At 43.8% G+C, this 20,208-nt stretch overlaps 1 protein-coding gene across 5 annotated transcripts in view; it reads left to right on the forward strand.

Annotated features, from left to right (window-relative positions):
- ATP8A2 (ATPase phospholipid transporting 8A2) overlaps positions 1 to 20,208 on the forward strand; it is a 333,748-nt gene that overhangs the window by 81,727 nt on the left and 231,813 nt on the right. For all 5 annotated transcript variants that reach the window (XM_060273822.1, XM_060273823.1, XM_060273824.1 and 2 more), the window contains 8 exons: positions 1,083 to 1,188; positions 2,223 to 2,305; positions 3,763 to 3,812; positions 7,273 to 7,342; positions 8,339 to 8,423; positions 10,203 to 10,342; positions 13,549 to 13,687; positions 19,709 to 19,773. In XM_060273822.1, coding sequence (XP_060129805.1) covers positions 1,083 to 1,188; positions 2,223 to 2,305; positions 3,763 to 3,812; positions 7,273 to 7,342; positions 8,339 to 8,423; positions 10,203 to 10,342; positions 13,549 to 13,687; positions 19,709 to 19,773 — 738 coding nt within the window. The remainder of the gene's footprint in view (positions 1 to 1,082; positions 1,189 to 2,222; positions 2,306 to 3,762; positions 3,813 to 7,272; positions 7,343 to 8,338; positions 8,424 to 10,202; positions 10,343 to 13,548; positions 13,688 to 19,708; positions 19,774 to 20,208) is intronic.

Consider the following 20,208-nt stretch of genomic DNA (forward strand, 5'->3'; position numbering starts at 1 on the left):
CTCTGTGGAAGGGCTGACGTGATAAGAAGGCCCTCATTGTTGCTTTAGAACTGGGTGGGTGGAACCTATTGTAAGCTGTGAACATGGAAGGACAAAAGCAGGCTGAATAATTGATTTCAATACAAGGAAACCATAGGATGCCCCTCTTAAGGCTGGCTGCACTGGGGAAGTTAAGATAGCTTGCTGTCTGCCGACAAAGCTTGAATTGCGGGCATGTAGGTGATATATTTGCTGTGTGGGCAATAAAGGCCTGCAACAACTCACCCAGAAACGCGAGGGGACTATTGGCCTGATCTGGGAAGGCTGTTCTTTCTTCCTTAGTGCTCTCCAGGTGTATTGAACTACCTGGCTGGGGCTGATGGGAGTTGGTTCAAAGCATCTGGAGGGCTCCAGGTTGGGAAAGGCTGCCTTTTGTGGTTCAGCTCCAATAATCTGACTAGTATTTGATGGGGCTAAAATAAGAACCCTGTTGGATCAGACCAAAGGCCTAGCTAATATCTGGTTTAATTGTCTTGTATTTGATGAGGTTAACACAAGGAGAGCTCTGCTGGATCAGACTGACGGTCTAGCTAATAATCTAACTCAGTGTTTCTCAAACTTGGGTCTCCAACTGTTGTTGGATTACAACTCCCATCATCCTTGACCACTGGCCCTCCTAGCTAGGGTTGTAGTCCAACAACAGTTGGAGACCCAAGTTTGAGAAACACTGATCTAACTAGTGTAATTATTCCGTATTTGACGGACTAATGCAAGGATCAGACCAAGGGCCCAGTGTTCTGTTTCCCACAGCGGGCAACCAGAGGCCTCTGGAAAGGCCGCAGGCAGGGCATGAAGGCCCTCTTCTGCTTTTGTGGCCAAGCAACTGTTATCCTGAGGGATTGGGCCTCTGATCCTGTAGGTGGTGAAACAGCCATCGCAACTAGTAGTCATCAAAGGAGATAATGGGCAGAAACCACAAACCGAGGAGAGCTCCATTGACCACCCAAGTGTTTGTTTTCCTCTTCTAATAAATACAGCAAGAGACTTAGAAACTCCCTCAGGATTCTGTGTCGCATGACTCTTGTGTGGACCTTCCCTTTCAGCCCACAGCTACTCACATCCGAGAATTCCTCACCCTCCTGGCTGTGTGTCACACCGTTGTCCCAGAAAGAGACGGAAACACAATCATCTACCAGGCCTCTTCTCCAGGTTGGTCACTGGCTCCTTTTCTTAAGGGGATGGAGAGCAAGGAGAACAGCAGAACAGAGGTGGTTTCCTCAATGAGGACCCAAGATGGCAAGCCCATGTTTGTCAGAGGCAGTATACATCTTGAGGTCTTTTTTTAAAATATTGTCTAGGACAGAGGTAAGGAACCTCAGGCCTGAGGCCTAAATATGGCCCTTGGAACTCTCCCCAGGCCATGCTTTGTCCTTGAACTTTGATAATGCCTCTTCATTTATTTATTACATTTACAGTGGTACCTCAGTTTAAGTACACAATTGGTTCCGGAAGTCTGTACTTAACCTGAAGCGTACTTAACCTGAAGCGAACTTTCCCATTGGAAGTAATGGAAAGTGGATTAATCTGTTCCAGACGGGTCCGCGGAGTACTTAAACTGAAAGTACTCAAACCGAAGCGTACTTAAACTGAGGTGAAATATACTCAACATGAGGTATGACTGTATATCCCACCTTTCCCCCCAAGGAGCTCAAGGTGGCATACACACTCCTCCCACTCACCCATTTTATTCTCACCACAACCTTTTGAGGTAGGTTAGGCTGAGAGTGAGTGGCTGGCTCAGGGTTACCCAGTGGGCTTCATGGCTGAGTGGGAATTTGAACCCCCAGGTCCTAGTCCTACATTTGTAACCACAACACCTGTCAGCTAGCCATGGCACGGCTTAGTGTTACGTCTGAATGCAACCTCTTTCCCTCTCTATTTTTATTATTACTATTACTATTTTGGTAAGCCACTTCAGGGTTCTTTTGGGGGAGGGGGCGGGTTTACACAAAACATTGGGGTATGATAAAAAAAGGTATGATTTTAAAAATAAATAAATAGACAAATGCTGAGAATGGACAAGAGAGACATACGTCTTCCAGAAGGACCCTGTGGTATATAATTTCATAAATGCTCTTCAGCACTTGTAGCCTCAGTGATATTCCATTTACTTTTATGTTAATAAAGCCATTTGCTATATTTGTAATGAATTTCCCATAAAGGCAGGTTGTTTCTATTGACAGATGAAGGAGCCTTAGTCAAAGGAGCAAAAAAGCTTGGCTACGTCTTCACCGGACGGACTCCGGATTCTGTGATCATCGATGCGGTAAGAGCATGTATAAAAGGATAGCTCTAAGCAACTCTGAGAACTCCATGGCGGCTCATAAATAGCATAAATAAATTAAATAGTGCGTCAGGGGATCTGTAGGAAGGCCATTGGTTAGCTGGCTAAAGCACCTGCTTATTAAACTGTGTTTGATTCCCAGTGGTGCCTTGGGAAACGGACCTTTGGGGAAGGGCTATAGCTCAGTAGGAAGAGCATGTGCTTTCCATGCAAAAGGTACTACTTTCAATCCCCCGGTAGGGTTAAGAAAAGGCTCCTATCTGTAATCTTGGTCTGCAATCTGTAATCTTGCCAGGCAGTGTAGACCAGTATTCTCAGTCTTGGGTCCCCAGATGTCAAGGGACTGGCTGGATACTGAGGAGTGAGCACTGGGAGAAAGGGGGTTGGAAGAAGGGATTGGTGATCTGGGGAAACCTGTGACAACCAGGAGATGAGACTCAGAGGCAGGAGAAACTGCAGGAGTGGAGAGTGAACAACAGGTGCAGGAGGAGGGAGAGACAGGTCAGGTCGCTGTAGAGTCAAGGGCTTCCACACCTCCTCCTCCTCCTCCTCCTCCTCCTCCTCCTCCTCCTCCTCCTCCTCCTCCTCCTCCTGCTGCTGCTCCACTGTCTCCCAGGACCAGAAGAGGATGGAAGTGGGAGGAGCAGAAGCAGGTGACAAGAAGGCACAGCCTTTGCCTGCTTACACGCAGCTCGGGTGGGGGAGATACATAAGCTGAGGTCTGGAGCGAGGCCTCTCTGTTGCTGCAACTGCCTCACTGGGTGCCCAACTAGGGGCAGCTGAGAGACATGGCTTTCCCTAACTTGTCAGTGTTGTTTTGACAATGAAGATTGAGTTCCTCACTCTGGACATTCCTTGCCTGACACCAGATGTGGGTGGACTACAACTCCCATCATCCACAGCTATCTTAGCCCAGTGGTCAAGGCTGATGTGAGTTGTAGTCAACCTACATCTGGGAAACCCAAGGTTGAAGAACGCTGGCATAGAGAGTATTGATTAGGGTGGATCAGTAGGCCTGCTTGGTATAAGCCAGAGTACCCATGTTCATGGTACGTGCTTTCTTGAGCACTGCGTACGAAAGCTTGAGCTCTGTTGTGACTTAGAATGCCATAACATAAATTGTGCACCAGAGGTTAAAGTCACTGGAGGTGTTTTATCAAGCAGGACAGCCCATCACTGTGGAATGAGAGCCCTCTGCACACTTTACCATAAAATCTTATGAAGGTGTGTTCTCCACAGCTGCGCTTGGAGAATTCATGCTGAATGAAATATTTTCTGTGTACTTTGCCATGCTCTTGGAGGCATACATAAGTACACCATTTTGTCCAGCAGAGAGTGCTATCATCACATGTTTTAACACGGGCATTTGAAAGAAGCAAGGCTTCTTTGCATGTTCACATTGCTTAACGTGGTTCAATTTTTGTTTCATGTGTTTGCAGCTAGGAAAAGAAGAGACATACGAGATCCTCAATGTATTGGAATTTTCAAGGTAATTAGATTTTATAACTATTTCAGTGCCTAAGGAAAGTTGATACCGTAAATGGAGTGGAGAAAACTCGATTTTTAAGAAAACCCTTAAACAACCTTCCCCAACATCATTCCCTCCAGCAGTTTGGAACAGTTTACATTCTAATACATTGTGTGTGTGTGTGTGTGTGTGTGTGTGTGTGTGTGTGTGAGAGAGAGAGAGAGAGAGAGAGAGAGAGAGAGAGAGAGAGAGATTATTGCTGCTGCTTCAAATGGCAGTTTAGCAGCTGTGAGAAGGCTGGCCAAGTTCCTGGGACAGAATACACCAGGGAATGACACTACATGATGTTGTAATGCTGCTATGTGACCCCTAACTGGCTGGATAACATGCTCAACAATCCTTTATAAATGGATTGTGCCAAAGTAGCTCCTGAGAAGGATAGGAAGCAAAGCAAAACCATGCAAAATTAAAAAGAATTTGTGCAATCTTTTGGGAAATGTTTATGCCCCCATTGAGATGTTTAGTTCATTAAAAAAAAACCTTAAAATGAGTACATGTAATTATAAACGTAGGATTTCGTTCTGTGCAATTGGTTGAATTATACTTGAATTATACTTCTCTATACTTGGCTTGATAATATCAGTTTCATTGCAATTTCATTGCATACATGGGTGTCCCCGGTGTCAGTTCCTGTGCACTTTTGTTTGACTATTGTCAGGGAGGTTGCTGGCTACCCTTGAGCAATGACACTCCAAACCATACTTTTATTGTGAAAGTTATTTACAGTGCAAGAGCTTCATGAAAAAATGTCTACTCAGTACTATCAGATTCTCCCAATGGCGCTTTTCAGCTCCTCCCCCTGCGTTTGCGAGCCGCTGATCGCCTCAGTTCCGGGGTGAATTTGAAAGGACGCCCCTCTGCTGTTTCCCCGCTAGAACTCTCTGCTGGCCCCTCCTCCCTTGCTGGTATCACAGGCTGCAGGTAGTGCTCTTGGGTGCTGCCTGAGCCCTGGCCCGCTCCGCTCACTTCCTCCTTCCTGTCTCCTGTCCCTCCGCTGTTGTCAGAGCCATCTGAAGAGCTGGATTTGATGAGGGGTGGCTGTTCCCTGTAAGCCCACCCCTTTAAAACTATCTTCATCTAATTTTTTAAAAACAGCCCTATAAAATTTAAATTATTGGTTACCTTCCTGGTACACCATTTGTCTCCCAGTGAAAGGATCATAAAGTAGGTGGAATTTCCCCCTTTCCAACTCTCCTGTATGTTTACTGTTTTTGTCCTAGGGGAAAAAAAATAAGAACTTTTTTTCTTAAAAAAAAAAGAAGTTTGATGGAGATTTCAGTTACGCCCCCCCCCCCCCGGCAAAACAAGCAGTCCCCTGTAAGAAGACATCAGTGGCAAAATATATTCTTGGTAGAGTCCTCTGCTTTTAATCTAATTCAGAAAGAGAGAAGAAAGAAGTTCATTAATTTCAAAATAATGACATGCCATTCATTTATATAGAAAATGAGATTAGGAAGGGCTGTTTCAGTCTCCATGATTGCTGATCTGTATTTCTCAAAGGATCTGGCCCACATTTGACTTCTCCAAGCCATTAGACTAATTACAGATCTGCCATATGTATTCAACACATATTTAAAGCACATGACTTCTCTCAAAGAATCTTGGAAACTGTCGTTTTCACCCTCATACAGTATACCTGAAATTCCCAGTACCCTTAGCAAATGACAATTCCCAGGATTCTTTGGAGGAAGTCATGCACTTTTAAATGTATAATGGGTGAGCTTTCAATGTATGGTAGAATAATAGAATTCTAGAGTTGGGAAGGACCCCAAGGCTCATCTAGTCCAACCCCCTGCAATGTAGGAATCGCAGCTAAAGAATGCTTGACAGGTGGCCATCCAACCTGTGTTAAAAAAAACCTCCATGAAGGAGAGTCCTCCACCCGAATTGTTGTCTATTCCACTGTCGAAACAGCTCTTACTGTCAGAAAGGTCTTCCTAATGTTTACTCAGAATCTCCTTTCTTGTGACTTGAATCCATTGGTTCAGGTCCTTGCCTCTGGGGCACAGCAGAAAACAAGCTTGCTCCATCTCATACGAGATACTTGAAGGTGGCTATCAAATTGCCTCTTAGTCTTCCCTTTTCCAGGTGTGGGCCCTGGTATTTCCTTTCATTATCACTTGCTTAATCGTCACAATTTTCTGTGCTTAAGTGTCATAAAAATGCATGTGAAACTAAACGCAAAGAAGTTCTGTTTACACTGCAATCTTAAGGAACAGAAACTAGGAAGTCCCACTGAAGTTAGCTGGCTACACACCCAAGCTGGTATTAGGATCAGATGTGATAGAAGTTGCTCTCTTGCCAGTAAGCAATTGTTCACTTCGGTGTATTCTATTCATAAATACATTTTTCTATTAATTCTAAAGTAATTTGGTTGTTCATAAAACATGTCCTATAGGAAATGGTTTCTTGGACTTGATTACGATACATTTCCGGACGCTGAGCCTCTAGATTTCCCCCATTACTCATATTTCTATATCTTTAAAGGTAAAGGTAAAGGGACCCCTGACCATTAGGTCCAGTCGTGACCGACTCTGGGGTTGCGCGCTCATCTCGCATTATTGGCCGAGGGAGCCGGCGTATAGCTTCCAGGTCATGTGGCCAGCATGACAAAGCCACTTCTGGTGAACCAGAGCAGCACATGGAAATGCCGTTTACCTTCCCGCTGTAGCGGTTCCTATTTATCTACTTGCATTTTGACGTGCTTTCGAACTGCTAGGTTGGCAGGAGCTGGGACCAAGCAACGGGAGCTCACCCCGTCACAGGGATTCGAACCGCCGACCTTCTGATCGGCAAGCCCTAGGCTCAGTGGTTTAACCACAGCGCCACCTGGGTCCCTTTCTATATCTTTAGACAACCCTAAACCATTTGCTCTTCCTCTTCTGGTCAAAAAGATCAGTACTGTAGGTGTTTCCTCAAACCACTGGGCTCTTACACTCAACCCTCACTTGAAACCATCTTTCACTTCCCTACTTACAAGTTTTGCTAGCCAAAATTATTTTCATTCATAAAGGTCCAGGTGTCTCAGAGCTTCCTGGAGATTGTGACATGCCCAAGATTTCACATATTGTTTCCTTCAGCCAGTTCTTGATGGGGTTGCACTTCCCCCTGAAAAATCAGGTGTTCGGCTTGGGGGTATTTGTCGGATATCCTTGTCCCTGGATGCACAAGTGGCCTATGTGGCATGAAGTGCCTTCTACCAGCTTTGGCTGGTGGCCCAGCAGCAGCTGTATCTGGATGGGAATAACCTGACTTTAAAATAGGCAGCTGTCTCAAACCTGCAACCTTGGCATTATCAGCACCACACTAACCAACTGAGCTTCCCCTTGGGCTGTGCCTGAAGACCATTTGGCAAGCACTTTGTTAGATGTTGATAACACATGAACTACAATGAATGCTTCTTTTTCCCCCCTCTTCCCAGTGACAGAAAACGAATGTCTGTAATTGTTAGGACTCCGGAAGGGCGCCTGCGTTTGTACTGCAAAGGAGCTGTAAGTGTCAAAGGAAATTGTCAGCTCTGATACTTTGTGTTTCATAAATAATGCTAATAATAAGCAACACTGCCATTGTCATCAGAGGTTGTACGCCCTTCAAGACTTAAATCCCCCCTTTGTTGCATTAAAGGTAAAGTTAAAGGGACCCCTGACCATTAGGTCCAGTCGTGACCGACTCTGGGGTTGCGCGCTCATCTCGCATTATTGGCCGAGGGAGCCGGCGTGTAGCTTCCAGGTCATGTGGCCAGCATGACAAAGCCGCTTCTGGCAAACCAGAGCAGCACTTGGAAACGCCGTTTACCTTCCCGCTGTAGCGGTTCCTATTTATCTACTTGCATTTTGACGTGCTTTCGAACTGCTAGGTTGGCAGGAGCTGGGACCAAGCAACGGGAGCTCACCCCGTCACAGGGATTCGAACCGCCGACCTTCTGATCAGCAAGCCCTAGGCTCAGTGGTTTAACCACAGCACCACCTGGGTCCCTATATTATCAATCAGTAAATTGATCCGTTTTCTGGATCAGGATTGTGTGGACAGGATCAAGCCAAGGTTGGCTGTTTAATCCAGCCTTCCCAACCTTGGCACCGTCTAGATGTTTTGGATTACAACTCTCATCAGCCTCAGCTAGCAAACAGTATTCTGGCAGGGCCTTAGGGGAGTTGTAGTCCAAAACATCTGGAAAGCACCATTTTGGGGGAATAGTGGTTTGAACAATGTCATCTCTTCGGGGGAAGCAGGAATCATCTCTTCTTTCCAACAATTTACTTTATAGAGTTTGTTTGTTTGTTTGTTTTCTAGGTATGTCCACAGCTTATTATTTTGTGGGTCAATGCTGCTGCCTTCCTTTTAATTATAAAGTATCCCACTTGTTACTTAACCTGAACCACCTCGAGCGCCCTGGAAAGGCAGGATATAAAGGATATAAAGTTCTTAAATAGGCATTATAAAATGCATTTATGGACACGTGCCTTATCTATGTTCTTTCTTGTTGGTAGGATAACGTCATTTTCGAGAGACTGTCCAAAAATTCCCTGTATTTGGAGCCAACACTCTGTCATCTTGACTATTTTGCCACAGAAGGTAGGCATTTGTTTTTAGCAGGCTGGAAAAATAAGAAATTGGGAGAAACCAAAATGGATAGATTCCTTAGCAAGAACTGTCTTCCCTTAGTTTGATGGAAGTAAATTGTGTGGTGGACAAGGGTTTTTTTTAAAAAAAATGAGGAAGAGGGGTTTGGGCTTGGTTCTTCTCTTGAGGATTCAGGTTTGAGCCTCAAAATAGTGCCATATATAGTTTCACATGGCATACATTTCGAACATGGGCAGAATTGAGAGAGGAAATACAAGTTCCCGCACCTGCTGAATGCAGTCTGATAGACACATTCTGCCGCATGATATAGACAGCCAGAGGGATCTCCTCTGCTTTTGCTGATTGCAAAATGGTGTGACCATACATAGACTGTGGGACCAAGGAAGCGTGTGCTGCCCTGGACTAAAGGCCGTTCTGCCACTCATACCATTTTCAGCTGCCTGTACACCACTATATTCTGTCTCCAGCCAAAGCAGATGCTAAAGTGGGGAATCTACAGAGTCCTAGACGTACAACTCCAGCCAGAGGCAAAACATTCCTTGGTGAAAGTGGAGTGTATCGAGATTGCAATCTTGTTTAAAGAGGTGTGAAACAAAAGATCAATTGGAGTGGAGCAGTACCACGGAAGCAACATTAACTGAGTCTCCTACTTCTCAACTGGTGTTAATACCATTGTTTAGCAAGTTGGGAGAGTGTTTCTGAAATGAATAATGGGTGGGTGGGGAACAGAACAAAGCAGTTTGAAGGAGAGGTGACGTGTGGTACCTCCATTGTAAATGTTTAGGAAAACGGAAAATGAACTTGGATCCTACTGCCCGCACTCCTGTTATGTTCCCTTAATCTGCAGTAGCTGCCCCTACAAGTTTGCTATATGAAATCAAATATACCTGTCTCTTATTTCATTGCTAATGGGACATAACTGAGGTAGAGCAAGCTGCAGAGTAGACCATGTTCCTTTTATGATACCAAGTTGCTGCAAAATGTATTTCTTCCCATGCCTGAAAATCTCTCCCTACCACACAAACACTTTTTTCCTGGGAACTCCCACACCCGCAATAATATTGTCCTTCTGTTTTATATGGCATGCTCTCTCCTCCTTCTGGTTCACTTGTGCCAGAAGAGAAATCATTATTTTTATGTATGCTAAATTCTATCAGAGGTCTCATAAAAATAACGCTGTTCATATTCCAAAGGGGCCTGTTCTTCAGATTACTGCGCATGGTTAACCTGTGTCAACATCGGTGCAAATTACATGTGTCCATTAAAAGGAACTACAGAGCCTTATGTTATTTGCAGTTGGGAAATTAATGGGAAGCTATTCAAATACCTCATGTCATGTTTCTGTGATGTCACAATTTAATTTTAAAATATATTGTAGTATAGTAAGTAATTTATTTTTAAAATTGAAAGCTGCGTGAAGGTGTTAAAGTTGCCATTCCTAAAAAACCTCACTGATATTTTAGGGCAGATTTCTCCTAACACACACATTTTGTATACAACTTTTAAACCTAATATGTACATTTTGGCAAAGCAGTATTCCCTAATAGAATGCATTTTATGGTTATTTTCACTTATATGCATTTTATGCACCCTATTCTTTTCATTCTTGTATGTATTACTTGGCTGGAGGAGGAGTGCACTGCAAAATTTGGAAGCGTTGCTACTTTTGGTCCACATATTGTTTTGGAAAGTGGGAATTTGGTCGGTTTGCCTTTAAATGTGAACCGAATCAAATTTCTCCCTCTATCAATACCTGCATTTCCTTTTTAGGTTTGAGGACTCTGTGCATTGCATATGCAGACCTATCGGAAAACTCTTACCGGGATTGGCTGACCATCTATAATGAAGTCAGCACGGAACTGAAGGACAGAACTCAGAAGCTGGAGGAGTGCTATGAGATCATTGAGAAGGTAACTAGGAGACATAGTTTTGAGCTGCTTACAGCCGAACATAGCTGCCAAGTTTTCCCTTTTCTCGCGAGGAAGCCTATTCAGCATAAGGGAAAATCCCTGTAAAAAAGGGATAACTTGGCAGCTATGCAGCCGAATCCTCTCCCACTTGCAAATTTTACCAATAGCAGGTAGACCAGGGGTCAGCAAACTTTTTCAGACCCTGTGGGGTGCCGGACTATATTTTGAAAGAAAGAAAGATAAAAAGAATGAATTCTTATGCACCACAAATCACCCAGAGATGCATTTTAAATAAAAGGACACATTATACTCATGTAAAAACACCAGGCAGGCCCTACAAATAACCAAGAGATGCATTTTAAATAAAAGGACACATTCTAATCATGTAAAAACACACTGATTCACAGACCGTCCACGGGCCAGATTGAGAAGGCGATTGGACCAGATCCGGCCCCCAGGCCTTAGTTTGCCTACCCATGAAGTGGACCAAACTTTACAAAGCAGTGCACCCGTTCCATTTGACTGGAAGCATTTCAGATGTGTTAATTTCAGATCCCTTGAATATTCCCTCCCCCCACCTAAAAAAAAAATCTATGTGTTTCCTGCAAAAGCAGAGTGTTTCCTTAATGAAATATGAACAAGGATTGTTATCACTTCATAGAAATACAGCAATATTTCAACGTAATGTTGGCCTAGTTCACAAGTCACGCTAAGCCAGGGGTCTGCAACCTTTAAGACAAAAAGAGCCACTTGGACCCATTTCCGAAGAAAAATAAATAAACTGGGAGCCGCAAAACAGGGACGTAATTAGAAATCAGAGGGCCCCATAGCAAAATTTGTTATGCCCAATAATCAATGCCCCAAAATGCCATAGAAAATTAATCAGGGCCCCAGTGTACCATAAATCATAATCAGTGCCTGATGTAAATAATAATTAATAATGAGGGCCCAATGTCATCCTCGTCATTATAAAAATAACTTTGAGTTTGGGCTGCCTTGATTACTGGGAATGGGCAAAACTCTGACTCCCTTATTAGGACACCTGTATGGTTTCATGTGTGTTGCTCCCATCAAGTGAACTTATAAAATTTCCTCATATTGAATCAACCCATTGATTAATACATCTACCTCAATCTCCTGACCAGGCCGGCAGGAGGCCACAGGCAGGCCGCAGGCAGGAGCAGCAGCAGCAAACAGGCGCTCCGAGCCCACAAGCCTTTTCTGCTGCTGGGCGGGAAGAAGCGCGCCCGTTTAAAAAAAAAAATAACTCTGCCCCCGCCCCCGTGAGCCTATTGGCTGCAGAAATGCGGCGGGGAGGGGGCCGACCACGCTCCCCGGGCTGCTAATGTCACCTTGCGTCCTTTTTGCACAGCGCACGTGCACAGCGGAGTTGTGGACTCCGGCGGATGCGGGGCGCAGGCGCACAGCGCGCCGCCGCAGCTGTGTACTCTGGCGGCGGTGGGCACCGTGCGAGTGTGGTGAGCGTGGCGGGCGCTGCCGCATGGCTCAGGCGGCGCATGGCTCGGACGCCTCCTCCCCTCGTATCCGCTCCGGAGCCGCAGCAAAGGTGTAAAAGAGCCACATGCGGCTCCGGAGCCGCAGGTTGCAGACCCCTGCGCTAAGCCAACTTTGGCTTAGCATGATTTCACAGGCTCCTGGTGAGGCAATCGCAGCCTCTTTGCTCTCCTATGATGAAAGTTTACAGCATTTGGGGCATTTTAGTTTAGAGCAGGGTTTCCTGAACTTGGGTCTCCATCGGTTTTTGGACTACAATTCCCATCATCTCTAGGTACCAGTGATAGGGATGATGGGAATTGTAGTCCAAAAACAGATGGAGAAAGCAAGCATGGAATATCTATAAATATTGCCTGACTTTGAGATAGACAGTTGGGTAAGTAAAAGTATGGATTCTGTTTTTATGATTTCTCGTCTTTCTCATGATTAAAAAGTTAACCATCACAATTAAGCCCCCTTAATTTTTGCATTCCTGCAATTGAATGTTTTGTTTAATTTGGATGTCAGCAATCTTTGCATCAAAACTGAAAAAGCCCCCCCCCCCCCAGCATACATTTAAAATGTTTTCTCTTCGGTTGTTAACAACTTGTGCAAAATTCATTTGAAATCTCTTAAATTATCTGCTGAGTTGCATGTTTGATTTGGAGCCGCACATTTAATTCCTGTTTTTGCAAAAAGTGTCACATGTTGATTGAATACATAGATCTGCTGTTTATGAAAACACACTGCTCTGTTGCTTGCTCTTTTCTCTTTCCCAAAATTCAAAATATGTAGCCTTTAAACAAAGGGCACTTAAATATATGATTATGGATTTTGACAAATGTTGTTTACGAAAGACTGGTCACTTGGTTCTAAACAAGGCAGCAAGTCTCATTAGGTTAGACGGAGTTCATTTCTGACACAGGGGCTGATGCTTAGTCTGTCTTATCTGTTTATTTCCCTTAAACTGCTTATATTTCTACAGCAGTTGCCCCAAACCTTAAGGAAAATTAAGAATATACTAGTGCATTTTACAATTGCAAATGGTATGTGCCACTTGACATTAAGAATATTTACTTATAAGCAAGTTTTACAGGAGTTCAGTGGACTTAATCCCAAGCGAACTTCCTTAGGATTTCTGTTTTTTGTTTTCTTATTTTGGAGAATATATACATCTGAAGGATATATAGAGATGGGAAGCTAAATGGATGGTCATTACATTTGTGCTTCCAAAGTGGGACATGATCAGGTCAATTAACAGTTTTACTTTCGGATGATTGCATCCACTTTGTGGGTATATTTTGAAAGTAGGAAGTATATTTAACGACACGATGCCATGCATCCTCTGTTTTCTGAACTTAAGAAATATACCAATTAAGGCTATTAAGAATGTTGCTATGGCAACTGGCGCATGGACCTCTCCACTGGCTATCTTTTAAAGTTGCAATTACAATTAATTGCTTTTGAATTGCTGCCCTCCTTCTGATCAAAGTGCCTGGTCCTTTTATGCACTCCGAAATGTCCAATTTTCATGCCAGAGGAGCAGCGAAAGTTAACTGCACCAATCTTGTTGAAGGAGGGTGGGCAGTAGAAAGGATAAGGCACAGCTTGCTGTCATTAATTTCTGCTTTTTGAGCATGGTCCAAGCTGAGATTGATCCCAGAAGAATGAGACCTCCCGATTCCTTTCTCCCCTCTTCCATCCCTTTTCAGGATTTACTGCTTCTTGGTGCTACGGCCATTGAGGACCGCCTTCAAGCAGGTGTTCCAGAAACGATATCCACTTTAATAAAAGCAGAAATCAAGATCTGGGTCCTAACAGGAGACAAACAAGAAACAGCTCTGAACATAGGTAACAACCCTTCAACGTTTCTACTAAGGTGGCCTTGTGCAACGTGTTGGATTGCAGGGCTCTATTCAACATTAGTCATCTTGTGAAGCACACTCATTTCAATTAATGGGCATGACTAACTTATGTGCATTACTTTTATTTGGTCTATTCTGAGTACAACATGTTGTTGTTTAGTCGTTTAGTCGTGTCCGACTCTTCGTGACCCCATGGACCGGAGCACGCCAGGCACTCCTGTCTTCCACTGCCTCCCGCAGTTTGGTCAAACTCATGTTCGTAGCTTCAAGAACACTGTCCAACCATCTTGTCCTCTGTCATCCCCTTCTCCTAGTGCCCTCCATCTTTCCCAACATCAGGGTCTTTTCCAGGGAGTCTTCTCTTCTCATGAGGTGGCCAAAGTATTGGAGCTTCAGCTTCACGATCTGTCCTTCCAGTGAGTGCTCAGGGCTGATTTCCTTCAGAATGGATAGGTTTGATCTTCTTGCAGTCCATGGGACTCTCAAGAGTCTCCTCCAGCACCATAATTCAAAGCATCAATTCTTTGGTGATCAGCCTTCTTTATGGTCCAGCTCTCACTTCCATACATCAACTTCGTTGAATACAACTCACAAGATTTGGTGGATTGAGCAGTGTTGCTCATTCGTTGCACTGCTTTGACCCTTTCATTTAATTCATTAAATGAGTAAGAGGTAAGAAGCACAGGCTCCTAATTGTAAAATCTGGGTGCAGGGAGGTAAACAAGGAGGCGGAGCAAAATGAATGTGCTCTATCTTCCGCAAGGGCAGATTCCCTTATTGCCCAGACTAGAGAAAGTGCTCATTCTATATAATTTTTTTATAGGAATCAAGGAGTATGTGGCCTATTAGTGTGTGGGGTTTTTGGTGGTGGTGGGGCACTAATCTCCTTGCAGAACTTTCCTTTGAGTCTGAAACCCTTGTGTGTCATAATGGGGAAGGAATTTGATTTAAAGCAAAAATTCATCTGATTTTCACTTTCCAAAGAACCAAAACAGCCATTCTTCAAAATTTCCACTTTCCTAAATTTTCTGATGTGGTTCTCCAATAAAAGTGCATGTACTAGGGGGAAATGTGTACAAAAATGAATAAATTAGTGAAAACAATGTACAAAAATTCATTATATAGGGAGAGGTTGCTTGGAAAAATGTGTACATTAGTTAAAACTGCAGACAAAAATGTGTTCATTAGGAGAAATTCACACTAAAATGCTGAATAATTGTTTTCATGAGGATTTAAAAATAAACAAATCACAAATTGCTGAAACCTACATTATCATTCAGGGAAACTACACCTGACTTCACTCTGTTCTGTTCCATCTTTATACATATTCCGTTTTAATTTCAAATGTGCTTGTGCACCTAGACCTTTAACTTTTTGTGACTTTCAAGTCTGTACATATTGTTGGTTGACTGTTAGTTATTTAAGATAGGCTTTTAACAGCAAAGCACTGGTATTCTGTGATTTCACTTGCATTAAGCTCAGTGGAGTTTTGGACAGCCAGTAATCCTCTCTATTTACATTTAAAATTGACTTCTCCTACTAAAAGTGGCATTTCAGATTCAGCCTCGATAAATCATATGCACTTTGTTTCTTTACCACAGCACAGAAAAATGTAAATGTATTTTCAGAGGCAGGACAAAACAGATCACAGAGGGCTTTCTGCACTGATCTTAATGCAATGGGAACAGATGATTTACTGAGCAGTCACACACACACACACACAGAGAGAGAGAGAGAGAGGGAGGGGCAGAGAGAGAGAGAGAGAGCAGATAATATGCTGCTCCTATGTCACTGGAAGGGACGCAGGTGGGGCTGTGGGTTAAACCACAGAGCCTAGGGCTTGCCAATCAGAAAGTCGGTGGTTCGAATCCCCGCGACGGGGTCAGCTCCTGTTGCTCGGTTCCAGCTCCTGCCAACCTAGCAGTTTGAAAGCACATCAAGCGGGAAGGTAAATGGCGTTTCCGTGTGCTGCTCTGGTTCGCCAGAAGCGGCTTAGTCATGCTGGCCACATGACCCAGAAGCTGTACGCCGGCTCCCTCGGCCAATAACGCAAGATGAGCGCCACAACCCCAGAGTCATCCGCAACTGGACCTAATGGTCAGGGGTCCCTTTACCTTTACGTCACTGGAACGGCTGCTAGTGCTATACCCTGTAACCAGCCTAGAAGGAGAATGCAATACAGAAACTGAGCAAATGGTGAAAAAATGGCAGATACAATCTCAGCATCCCTGGAAGCTCCTCCAAATCCCACCAGTCAGAGACTGTGCTGCAGAAAATGCCTGTGGGCTACCCACACATAAAGGAAACCAATGAATTCACGACAACGACATGCCCCAGCATGCACCCCTGCATAAAGTATGCATAGTCCCGTAATGCCACATTATCTTGCTTAGTCAGCCCAAGTGACAGAGAAACCACAAGAGGGGGGGAGTGCTCTTGTGCTCGAATCCTGATTGCTGGTTTCCCCCAGGCATCTGGTTGATCACTGTAAGAACAGGATTCTGGACTAGATAGGCCATTGGCCTGATCCAGCGGGCTCTTCTTATTTTCTTATGCTGTGTCCCTAAACATTCTAGTGCAGAATGCTGTGGCCCAGGTGGTGAGTTGTGTTCCTCATCAGACACACATTATGTCTCTGCTAAGGGATCTTCACTCGCTGCCTATTAGCCACTGGATTAGTTTTAAGATCCAGCTACTTACATGTACATTTAAAGCTCTAAACAACTCTGGGCCTGGTTAACTGAAAGACCGCCCTTTCCTCCACTGCCCTGCGAGGGCATCAAGATCAGCAAATGGAACTCAGTTAGTTTTGCCACAGTGGTGATTATCATATTGTGGTAACATGGGTGGGAATGCTATTCCTGCTGAAATACAAGAGGCGGCATCAACACTGGCATTCCGCCAGCTCTTGAAGATGCACCTGTTTAGACGAGCAACCCCCTAATCTCCACTGATGAGTGGAGAGTTCAATCCTGCTTGGTGCTGCTTTGCCAGTGCATTCCTCTGCAAGCTGACAGTTGGATGGGGCCCACCTATCAATCACTTGGTGTGATTATGACATCAGATAATTGACAGTTGTGTGGCCCTGCCCATCTGTCAAAATTGGCCAGTGAAGGGAGAGAGAAAGATTGGGGGGGGGGGAGTTCATCACCCTTGTATTATAGGTTGATATAAAATCTCATTGGATCCTTACATCACCTGACCACTTCACATGACCTGGTGGCTGTCTTGTCTGCATGGCATCCAATGGCTGGCAGGCCAGTGGTTCCTTCATCTGTTGAGCTACCATAGTGACACCGGATATAATGCATTTGTATTTTGTTGCACACGCCCCCAAGATCTAAAGCATCTTACAATATGACCATTTAACTCAATGCATGGGCACATGTCATAGCTGCCAAGTCATCCCTTTTTTAAAGGGATTTTCCCTTATGCTGAATAGGCTTCCTCGCGAGAAAAGGGAAAACTTGGCAGCTATGGCACATGTCTTTAGATAATTTGAAAGCACGCCCTCATCTGAATTCACTTGCATGGCTGTTGGATCCTGCTAATCACTGAGGAATCCAGTATAACTTTTTGCCGTTGTTCAGAACTCAGCTCCCCAGCTCCAGTTGTCAAATGGTGTCTTGCTGAATCTGAAAGATTTGGCAAGCAGCAGCTTGGAAATTGCTGTGAAGTGTTGCAGCTGTTGTTCCAATCAAAAACCAGCAGAAAATCCCTTTGAATTAGTTATACTAAATTTGTAACCATCCAGTGGCTATGCCTGACTTGGAGAGTAATGGCTGAAGCTGTAAGATATCCCTCTTTATTTTTCAGTGAAATTTTAAAATAAAATGGAGCTTTGCATGCTGCAGCATTATTATTACTATTTAAATAACATTCAGGAATTTAAAAATAGATTGTAGGACTTCTGTTTTTTAGTAGATACTTAAGGAATCTCACTTTACTCTTCTCCATAGTTGTAAAAGTCTTAATGACTCGCAATCATTTTGCCCCAAGTTTTACTCCAAAGATTTATAAGAACATGCTCAATTTAATTTGTTACTATTTTTTTCTTTAGTGAGAACATTCTATGTGGAATATCAATAAAGTTCCATGCACAACTTTTATATGAGGCAATTCATTTCATGTAAAATACTTTTGCATGCTCCCCCTTTCTCTGAACATGGGGTAATTGTTACAGAGTTTGCTTTGTTTTGCATGAGGGAGCACTCAAGACTTAGAGTGTCATAATATGGGCTTTATTTACAAATGGCCAAGTTGATCACAAATGAAAGAAAACTACTTCAAGGTAGCAGACTCTTCCTGTCCCAGGAACAACTTAGTTTGCTCTCAAAAATCGGACCCCCTTCTCTTGGCTTTTGTTGTTGTTTAGTCCTTTAGTCGTGTCCGACTCTTCGTGACCCCATGGGCATGCCAGGCACTCCTGTCTTCCACTGCCTCTCGCAGTTTGGTCAGACTCATGTTGGTAGCTTCGAGAACACTGTCCAACCATCTCATCCTCTGTCATCCCCTTCTCCTTGTGCCCTCAATCTTTCCCAACATCAGGGTCTTTTCCAGGGAGTCTTCTCTTCTCATGAGGTGGCCAAAGTATTGGAGCCTCAGCTTCTCTTGGCTTACTCTAGCTAGAAACAGTGGCTGACTTTGTGTGCAACACTAAACCATGGCTTGGGTATGTGCAAAAGCAGGGAGGAGTCACCAAGAGCAGGACACCCACAGTTTAGTTTCCATTTTCGTGAAACTTGGCTTGTAGTTAACATACAAACCAGGGACCATAGCTTAAAAACAAAACAAAACTCTAGTTAATGTAGCAAGCCAACTTCATAACCTATGGTTTGAAGTTGTGCTTGTTTTGAGACTGCATTCTTTACCATGTTCATATGTTAAGGACATGCCAGGTTTTTGGGGGGTGGGGAATGAAACTTAAATGCTAAGGTCCTCATTCTAGCTTCCCATACAACCTACACTTGTTGAAATCTTCTCATCTGCAAATCTACACCCTGTTGTATCAAGAAAATTGCTCTAAGTTTTAAAAAAGCATTTAATAGGGCTTGAGCACTGCAGTCTTCTGCATGTTTACTTAAGCCCTGCTTACTTCCTAATAGGTTTAACTTCCTAATAAGAGTGCATTGCAGATTCAACCTCATACTAATTACCGTATCTTTCTGTGTATAAGGCTAGGGTTTTTTGTTTTTGTTTTTTTTACCCAAAAATTTGGTTTAAAATTGGGGCTCGTCTTATACATGGGTAGCGCTTAGGGGGTATTTTCTTAATTTGGAGTCCCCCCCAAAAAGGAGGCATCTTATACACGGGAGAATACGGTATTTAACACAGGAAGGCACCTTATACTGAATCAGACCATTGGCCCATTTAACTCAGTATTGTCTGCACTGATTGGCAGTGACTCTATAGTATTACAGACCAGGGTCTCTGATAATTTTATCTTGATAAGTCAAATAAGATAAAAAGAATTTATAAAATGGCAGAGTCATTAAAATACACAACTCATAACAACTGCTTCAGGTAGGAATCCGTGTTGGTCTGATGCAGTCGAAATACTGTGTGTGTGTGTGTGTGTGTGTGTGTGTGTATAATGTCCAGTAGCACCTTAGAGACCAACTAAGTTTGTTCTTGGTATGAGCTTCCGTGTGCATGCACAATGTGTTATTCTATAACTGCAGTTTATTCCAGCTGGGAAAGACACTCAGAAAGACACCGTCTGCATGCAAAGCAGGTTCTCTTCCCTTCCCCACTTTTACATCATGGGGGTTTTACCAGTTGGTGGAAACCGCAGGAGCAGGGTGTGTGGGTTTTACTGACTGGGACTTCCCAAAGGCATCTGATTGGCCACTGTGGGAGCAGAATGCTGGACTAGATGGGCAACTGGCCTGATCCAGCAGGTGGCTCTTCTTAAGTCCTTATGGTTTTATTTCCGATGTTGAACTTGGTAGTTGTGACGGTGAAGAAGAAAGTGACACTGTGTCTGCTTTGTTCTTTATTTCCCCAGGATATTCCTGCAGGCTCGTGTCCCAGAGTATGACCCTCATCCTTGTGAATGAAGATTCTCTGGACGTAAGTAAAACTTGCTGAAGTTCAGCAGGCCGCTCTCTCGATCAGTTAACTTATCCAGATGTTGTAATGCCTGCACCACATTCTAGTTAAAGATGAGGAATTTTCTGGTTAAGGATGTGGAGTTTTACCAAAAGATTGACACAGTTTTGGATAGCGTTGTGTCAGAATTGATTCGCTGGTCTCTGTGTCCCATCACTCAGATTTGGGAAGTTCCATTGCGTTCTTTTATGGTTAGAGTTATCTTTTATTTGCTTGTTACGTGTCTCTGCCACTTTTAAAGGAGCTCAAAGTGCAGGGTAGTGGCCTTGGGAAGGAGCTTGAGGAAGAGAAAGATGTTTGGGAGGAGGGATCCTTATTCCAGGCTGTCTGCCTGAAGATCTACTGTTTACACACACACACACACACACACACACACACAGAGAGAGAGAGAGAGAG

The sequence above is a fragment of the Zootoca vivipara genome, chromosome 4 (assembly GCF_963506605.1).
Source record: "Zootoca vivipara chromosome 4, rZooViv1.1, whole genome shotgun sequence".
Classification (NCBI taxonomy): Eukaryota; Metazoa; Chordata; class Lepidosauria; order Squamata; family Lacertidae; genus Zootoca; species Zootoca vivipara.